This window comes from Polypterus senegalus, chromosome 5, assembly GCF_016835505.1.
Source record: "Polypterus senegalus isolate Bchr_013 chromosome 5, ASM1683550v1, whole genome shotgun sequence".
In the NCBI taxonomy this organism is placed as follows: Eukaryota; Metazoa; Chordata; class Cladistia; order Polypteriformes; family Polypteridae; genus Polypterus; species Polypterus senegalus.
The window spans coordinates 144,517,162-144,526,674 of NC_053158.1; the positions used below are offsets into that span (position 1 = coordinate 144,517,162).

Consider the following 9,513-nt stretch of genomic DNA (forward strand, 5'->3'; position numbering starts at 1 on the left):
GTGGGTTTTCAAACATGAACAGCTTGTTTCAGGTCCTGGTATAATAATATTCTTTAAGTCTGGACTTCCGCTAGATTGGCCAAAAATTTTAATTTTTTTCATCTCCCAGCTCAGAGATAGATGTCATTGTCATGCTCATTGAACCTCTTTGCTTCAAATGTAGCTCAAGGACAAATGGCCCGGCATCATCCTGGCGAATTTCTTAACGGTGGCAGGCTGTCCATGTCCTGATGCATCAAAACATTTCAAAATCAAAAAACCGCCATCTTCTGGCTTTACCACTAGTATGAGAATCTTACTATGGAATTAATTCAGAAAAAGCTTTATGCCAGTCAAAAAGACTTGTATGTTCATATAGCACTATTCCAATTTGATTATCTTATTGTCTTTAAAATTCCACCTATTACAGATTAGTAAAGCAAACGGTGTTACAATCATAACATTCCATGTAAGAAATATATTCAAATATGCTTTCCCCAACCCACACAAAAAGGACAGAAATGAGAAAAAATTCAAATGAAATGGTCACTCAAAAGTGTAAACATGACCAGAATAACTGCAAAGGTTCCACATCTTTTGTAGTAAGAATATCATTATTAAAAGCATTCCACTTTAACTAAGTTTTTGAGTTGTTCTTTGTAATGCGATTCGTTTTTTAATTTTAAATAGAATAATGTATTCCGTTTCCATTATACCAGGTAGGCTATGATTCTTCCGGTTGATTTAAAAGCAATTGTGTACCAGCAGGGTTAAATCAATTATTAGACAAGATTTTTCCTCAAGGAGTGATTTCACATCAAATATTATTCCAAGTACAGTATAGGTGTGAAAAGAACCGGAAATAAGTGTGATTTCAAAGATACCTGAAAGACAATCATAACATTTTATCTCAATAATTTTTATGTATTAGAGGCATCCCCAAAACATGACCCAGGTATATTTTAAGAAAACCTCAGATGAGCACTCATTATCCTACTAGTTAGCCATAGTCTCCCCTGCTATCAGACACAGATTCTATTTTTACTCAGTTTTCAGATAGAATTGTCATGAAAACAGAACATAGGCAAAACCAGTGTTTTTGGCTTAATGGGAATTTTGTCTCTAATTTTTACATTTTAGGTAACACACTATTAGTCACTCTACATGTTTTTAGTATTTATTTTTCCTCAGGACATGATGCGCCTCTAGAATAAGGTTGCAAGATGTAACAGTACTGAAAAAGTACAGTACAGAAAAAAAATGTAAACAGTATGGAACTAGCATTTCTTTAATATCAGTACTGGAAGTAAATTAAATACATATTATATCAAAATGTATTTATATTAATATTAATGTGCAGGAGACTCTAAGGGGGACCAACCAAACATTATATAATACTATACTATACCTCAATGAATTCATTGCCGGCGTTTGGTAGGGCAGGGAATCATGTGATTATGCAATGGAGCAGGGAGAGATAGGGTAGTTGAGGAGTTATCCACTATTTGCTTCAGGTACCAGTATTGTGTTCCAAAAGCTGGTATCAATACTAAAGTCAAAATTTTGGTATTGATCCAACACTACTCTGGAATGTGAGTCCTGACGACTTCATTCTTATTATAAGGGCAGTTATCAAATCTCATTGTAATCAACATGATTTAACAAGCTGACCTTAATTACCTTAATGTGACATTTCAAACCTCCCACCAAATTGTTAATGATATCTACACTGTTCAACTGAGCAAATTATATAGATATTATCTGTTAACTTTTTGTTATAAAAAAGATACTCTTCTGCCCCTGGTATTGTACAGTTTGCAAAACTCGACAGATAGTTTAACATGGTAAGAAATTAAGAGTCAAGCGCTGAAGCAAAATGAACAAATTTTACTTGAATGTCTTGCTCCTTATTAAAATCACCAATATCATGAAACTGTGAAAACATACATGAAATCAAATGAGATTAAAGTAATATTAGAGAAGAAACACAATCACTACAGACAAATTAAAATGTATCAAAGTAGATCAAATAAAGAGGAATCAATAACATATCTGTTTCTTTAACAGTTGCACTATGTAGAATCACCTAAAAAAATTAATGAATTTAGCTGTGCTACTTCAACACACCAAACATTTGTAAAGACATAAATATACACATTATAACAAGATTCAAATATTAATGATCATAATGCTGTGAAACTACTTACAAGCAATGCTAACTGAAGGTTCAGTTGGAATTAAGCTACATCACATTAGTAAAAGCCTATGCTTTTGAAGGCTCAATGTGAGAGGATGGAATAAGAATGTACTGCTGAGGACAAAACGTGAGTGCATCATTAAGGATGGCTCAAAATTGTGTACAGTACATGACAGACACAGGTTACAATCTTCCCTACACTAATTAAATCTTTACTTTTATTTTCGTACTAGGGCAGAGTGGTGGCTCTGAGGCTAGGGATCTGCACCAGCGATGGGAAGGTTGCCTGTTCGAATCCCGAAAATGCCAGAATGGACTTTACTCTGCTGGGCCCTTGAGCAAGGACCTTAACCTGCAATTGCTGCATCCAGCCTTGCAAGCAGGTCCTCCAACTCACAGGTAAAACTTGGGTGTTGGTGGCAGGATTGGCACTCCAGCCACCGTAAAAAACTTCACACGGTTACAGTGTGGTGCTCAGGTGTCACCCACTGCATTCAGTTCCTAATCCAGGTAATTCATTGTGTGGTGGGTGCGGCAACGTGCTACCAGCACATGCTCCCAACCTCTCTCTCTAACATTTTTTGTATCCAAAGCTGACATTGTGCAATTTATCAATTCATTCAATTTCTAACCCATTTAATTAGGTTACCATAGCAACATGACACAAAACGCAAAAACCAACCCAAATCCATCAAAGTAATGTGATAATCAAATTTTAATTTATTTTGATTTGTTGTGCTATGTCACTTTGAATTATTATAGATTTCATATTTGTGTGGATAACAAGCTTTTCATTGTCATTTTGTGAAGTTAGTATGTCTCTGACCGTGTTGTTTATCTTCATTATACCCATTTCTGGTCATGTAATTTAGGGATCATCATTCTCCACCTATAAGAGACAGCCATGTGGTTCAGCATACGTTCTGATACTGATATAATTTATGACTTTCTTACTTGTGCTGAATTTTGGTTTTTGATTTTGGGCATCTTAACTTTGCATTTTTGACTTTGATATCTGTTTTTGGCTTTGTTGATATTAACCATTATCTTTTCTGTTTTGATCTTCCATTTGCTAGCGAATACTTTTTTTCCTCAACCATTAATTATTCAGTCCATTCTGAAAACTTCCTTTTCTGAACAAGTCCTATTTTTTCAATTTTGACACAATCCATAATAAATTTCAAAATTTCCTCTCTGATCCTCGAAAGGTTACCACTTGGAAAATATTGCAGATTATATGAAACCTCTGAATAATTTTGTCATCAATAAACACCTACTGTACGTCTTTAACATTTTCTGAAACAGTATCCTTGTCCTGAATAATAACACTGGCCAAATAGGAAGCTGTATAATCTTACTCTATGTGCACAACATCATCTGCTGTTAGGTTCTCTAAAAAGCTCAATGCTTGGTCTCATGTGTTTTAAAATCTGCTTTCTTCCTTAATATCATTAGATTAATCAACCAGAAGCTTCATAATTACCACTAATAAAAATCAGAGGTTCCTGAGAAAGCTTACACAGACATGGAGAGAATGTCAAAGCTTTACACAGGTAATAGACTGCAATAGACTATTTTTTCCTAGGTTGGAGGTTCTTGTATTGCACTTAATGTTGGATGGACAGAGCTCCCCGTTACAAAGTAGATGGATATGAATAATATAATGTTGTAATATTTAATAATACAAATTTATGTACAGAAATTTTGGATGCAAAAAAGTGCTTCCAAGTGTCTAGGTTATCCTGAAAAGAGTAAGTACTATTCTTGTTTGCTGCAATTTTTTACCCAAACTATCAGCATATGATGTTAATTACCTTACACATTTTAAGTTACAGGGATCACATTTAAACATGAAGTATGAATTTGTTCCTTCAAAAAGTTTAATGAAAGTCAAATGAGTCACTAATGACTGCAAAATACTTAAAACCAAGAAGATTCTGGTCTAAAATATAACTAGAGTAAAATCTTGATTATCAATCAGCGTAATAAGCAAATACAACTCGGAGGTACTGGAGTTTTACAACGTTTGACTTGGGAGTCTTTGGTCTGTAACAAACAATGCCCTGTCATACTGTGTCATCCAGGTTACAGAGCACTCCTCTGAAACAATAAAAGAAAGCTTTCCAAAGCTTTCCCTTCCAATCAGTTTATCTCCTAACACTTACATTCTTTTTATCTCTATACTGCAAACACTCTTACTACTTATTTTCACCTGACTCCCTACTCCCTACTTCCTTCCACCACACCTTCCTTTTTCTCCTAACTTCTCCTGTCACTCATCTCCTAAGAAGCATGTCCACCCCTTACAGAATAGAAGCCCTTCACCCAGTCCCATCACTTATAGCATTAATTCCACCTTTCTGTTCCCACACAGCATATTATAAGCTGCTGCACTTCACAATATATTACCAAAACATAAAAGAATTTAAAAAGGAAATTACAATACAGTAGAACACTAACAATACAGAGTAACATTGCCGTCACTGGTTTCCATTTTTGACTCGTTTTTCAATTTTGTCGGCACCACGCTTTATATAATTCACTGTTGTTTTTCCTGCTCTGTATATCGAAGCAAAACTTGAAGCACTTTCAACGTTTCGTTAATGTTTAATAATTTTTTATTTTTTGTGAAAATTCCAATACCACATGCATATGTTTATTGGCCATAACAATGTATAGTAGATTAAGTATAACAAGGGAGAAAAGCTATGAAATGCTATTAAAACTGGAGGTATGTAACTGACAGTGATTGCAAAATGTGGCATGACATATGGTGCTGGGAAAGAACACTATGCACTAGCACAAGCGAGAGGTGTTCCAATCAGCACAGCTTGCAGCAGAGCAGTAGTAGTAGTACAGTAATATATTAATATGTAGGCACTGGCGTGCGCAATGGTTTTCTTTTGGCCCTGATGGTTAACAGAGACTGATGGTTAATCGAGTGACGGATAATCAAAGTTTTACCTCTTTGCTTTGTAATTGCCCTCCAACCCTTATTTCCACTCTTCTTCAAAAACTGTGGTTTTCAATGGAGAGCCTTAAAAAGCCAAACATCATCCAAGTAGGCATGCTTACATTTACTGGCACTCTCACACCACATCAATTCAGCTTACATAATTTTTCTGACATGAATGGGGACTGTGGGAGAGGAGTCCCATATACACAAAGAGAACATACAAACTCTTAACACAGAAGTACTTCAAGCTAAATTAACATTTCAAGATTTCTCAAAATAGCTTCCTGTCCATTTTCAGATAATGAAACTTAATTACCTTAACATAACTTCTGGTGCATTTCAAGATATCTAAAATTCGTTTCAAGATATTTTAAATGAAATAGCAAGTTCAATTGAAAGAATAGGAAATATTACAGGAAATGATTTCCGGATAGCGTGAAATGCACAGGATGTGATTTCAGTAAGTTTCAAAATGTATTTGAGATATTGTGAAATGCACAGGAAAGTATTTGAAGATATCTGAAAATGCATTTTACATATCTAAAAATGCCTACATATGTATTTTAAGATATCTCAAAATGTATTTGGCAAATACAATGCACAGGAACTTACTTTAAGATATCTTGAAATGTATTTCAAATATCTGTCAATTTTTTTGCAATAACTTAAATGTATTTCCAGATATCAAATTAATTTAGCTTGCCATACAGACAGCAACTTATGCTGCCTTTGTGTAACAATGTCTCGAAATAAACATAGGCATTCTTAGGCAGGGATAACTTACAGATTCTGTGAAGGTGAATCAGCAGCAGGAATACACAAATACGTCATCTCCTACAAAGATAAAAAAAGGTATTACATTAGACAGTTTACAGTTAAATAGTTTAGGTCACATCAATACATAAAATTTCCGGTTTACTGTTTTAAATTAAAAAAAAAAAAAAGATCAATTGTATTAGTTTTTTATTTTTATCCATACAATACCCTTTTTTGGTTTGGTTTTTTCTAACACCTTGGAGGCAGAGCATGCTCTGAACTGCCATGATCTGTAAGTTATGTAGAGAAGGTGAATAGACCTGCCTGCAAATACAGTATATATTTCTAACATTAACAGTGCTTATCAAGTGGACACGATTATATTGCACATATGTGCAGGTGTTTCATTGTTGTGTTGTTAGGAGTGACTAATATATGAGTAAAATATACAAATATGCAAAATATTGAAGCAATTTCTCCTCTCAATGGAAATATGAAATGGTCAACTAATCTTTAAATAGATTATTTCTCCGTTTTAAGATAGACAAGTTTGACAATTTAACAGTGCTTTCCAATGGGAGTTTTGAAATTTCAAAGATATCCATTACTTCTTCCAAACCTGCATATCCAGAGCCGTGCTGCTGGGAAACTGGAGTCTAATTCAGGAAGCACTGGGAATTTTTGCCAGTCCATTACAGGGCAAAAACACACAGGGGCCAATTTAGCATTGCCAATCCACCTAATCTAAATGTCTTTGGATTCTGGAAGGAAACCCATATGCACTAAGGGAGTACATGCAAACTCAGACAGCACCTAGGACATGAACCTCGGTCTCTGTGTTGCAAGGCAGTGAGTCAGCGTTCCACCGTATTCAAGATACCACAATGAAAACTGAATTTTGACAAATTTCCTTGAAGAATAAGTGTGCCAAAATTCAACAAAAATCGGTCAACTGGGAGAAGAATTCTCATGTGGACAAACAGACAGAGATGATGAGAACAGTAGGTACTTTTTGAATTTTATGTAAATGCGCGTAAATCTGAATTTTTCCTAGCTATGGTAACTTACGACATTTACTTTAGATAAAATGAATAGATGTAATGTTTCTGTTATTCATTTTTATAAAGAGTTAAATCCAATTTAAAGAAAGCAACTCGATTAGGCTGATCTGTCTGATAAAACAGCCCAAGTAAAATTCTTTGCCATGAACAAAGTTGAAGAATAGCTTCTGACTAAATAAAGCCGAAACATTTTGTTTTCTTCCCTCACTTGTTAACACTTCCTTGATGAATCAGCCCACACTTCACATGATGTATGTAAAAAGTCACTATAAATGTGTGATACTAGACAGAGAATAGGACTTGTGACTTATGCTAAAATGTGGACATTGAATGTGCTTCAGCACAATTGAAAAGTCTGACAACTATTACGTACTGATAAAAGCAGCCCTTCAAAAACGACCCTTCAGGAATCATAAATTGTAAAGTAAGAACTCTGTCACTTTGGAAAAGGTGGAGACTGTAATTTTTCAGTAAGATTTACAGTTGACACTCAATCCAACAAAATACTCATAACTAGAAATTTCCGCACTGAACACCATCTAAATCGAAATCATCTGATATCTAAAATCATAATAAACTGTGAGAAAAATCTGAGTGACAGAGGAGTACTTAATGATTCTGAGGAAAGCAATAGTTTATTGGCTTGGATCTGGACTCCTGACCAGGGTTTCATATTGGTTATCATACAAAAAAACAGGTATTGTGAAATGGAATCATAAAAGAGCTGAACTGTGTCTTGTGACACATCCAAACACATACTGTGGAGTTCTACCTCCACAGAAGTACTGATCCATGGAAAGTGTGGACTGACTGTAGCTAGTGTCCCAGAATGTTCCTCATTCTTCATGTAATTCTGGTTCAAGGACACAGACATCTACAGAAAGACAGACCAATGAATGAGGAGGAATGGCAGGTTTAATTCTAAAGCACAAAATTACGGAAATGCATCTTTCGTGTTTACATCCTACTCTGATTTTTCTAGAAGTATTAATATTATTTTACCAAAAAATTAATGCATTTTGCAAGTTTTGTGTATTTAACTGGATAATGGGCATGCAGATTATGCAACACGAGTAATGTCAGATTTTTTTTCTTTTTCAACGGACTTTTTTCACACCATCTACTGTTGCACAAAACAGATTTTCAGGTTCTGCATGAAAACATGAGATTAAACATTTTTCTCTGCCACCACCACAATCTACTTGGTACAATTAGCAATAAAAAAATACCCTTTTTGGGTGGAGTATTCCTTTAAAAACATACAAACATTTCTGGTAGATGCTAGCTATGTGTGGCAGGGCTTTGTAAGTTCTGTCTAAAAAGGTTATATAAGGGGTGACTGGATCTCTCTAACACAAGAGTTCCCAAAGTGGTTGATATCGACCCCCTGGGGTCGATTTGAACTTTCTAGGGTTCGATAGTTTCAATAAAAAAATTTGGGGGTCGACAACAGCAAAAATAGACCCCCTTACTACTGCTATTTGTTTGTTACTTCAAAATATCTATGATTCCAATAGGTACCTAATTAAGAAATAAAATAATTCAAAAAAACACTTTTTTGATGAAAACACATTACATAACAAACTTGTGAATGAAAAGGTAAAATGTGTCATTAAAAGAGTCACACGTAAAAATGCATGAAAATACATGTAGCACAAACATGTCTGTGCATTGTCCTATCGAACATATCAAAACCGCTGCATGTCCGCACTTGCTTGCGTTGGGACGAGAGGACGGATATTTAATATTAGCAGAATCTATCAGTCTTGTACGGTGATGCTTTCATAAAACACTACAAATTGGTTTGTTTGATGTGACATGTACTAATTTGTAATTTGAACTTTGAATATAATTATTTATTGAGTAGCAGTACTACGAAAAAGAAAATCAGAGAACACAGTTTATTTATCCGAGTTTGAAGAAAAATCTTCTGTTTCAAGTAAGTACATACTTTATTATTATTATTTTTTTTAATTACAGGGGCTGTCAAAATTGTTAATAAAAGTTTTTATTTCTTCGGATAATAATATGACTGAACCAAAAAAGAAATGCAGACAGTACAGCTGGGACTATCTGTACTTATTTTGAATTTACATATTTTCATAAATGTCAAAAATGTAAAAAAAAAAACTTGTATTTTTTTGCTTTAATTTTCATTAGTGCAGGTTTTTATATTAAATGTTGCACAAGATAATGTCATATTCCATAGTCCTTTTATCTTTTTCAGTCATTAATTAAAAGTGATTAAAATGAAAAAGTTTGATATCTAGTGAAATATTTAACATCAAGTACTGTACAAATGTATTAATTTGAGTAAGTAAAGTAAATGACAAGGGGGTCAACGGTTTTAAAAGTTTTTGTTAAAGTGGTCTGCTGCCTAAAAAAGTTTGGGAACTCTAACACAGGGGTGCCCAAAGCGTCGATCACGATCGACAGGTAGATCGCAAAGGTAGTGCAGGTAGATCGTGTTGCATTTCAAAAAAATTATTTTTTAAATGTTAGTCTATCATATATCCTCCCTATGGTATTTGCCACTTGATTGACATACAGGGCGGCCAGTCTGA

General features: G+C 34.5%; 1 protein-coding gene across 1 annotated transcript in view; it reads right to left on the reverse strand.

Annotated features, from left to right (window-relative positions):
- Window positions 1–9,513, reverse strand: part of dusp22b (dual specificity phosphatase 22b) — a 144,282-nt gene that overhangs the window by 25,606 nt on the left and 109,163 nt on the right. The window contains exon 4 of the mRNA XM_039753436.1: window positions 5,917–5,966. Coding sequence (XP_039609370.1) covers window positions 5,917–5,966 — 50 coding nt within the window. The remainder of the gene's footprint in view (window positions 1–5,916; window positions 5,967–9,513) is intronic.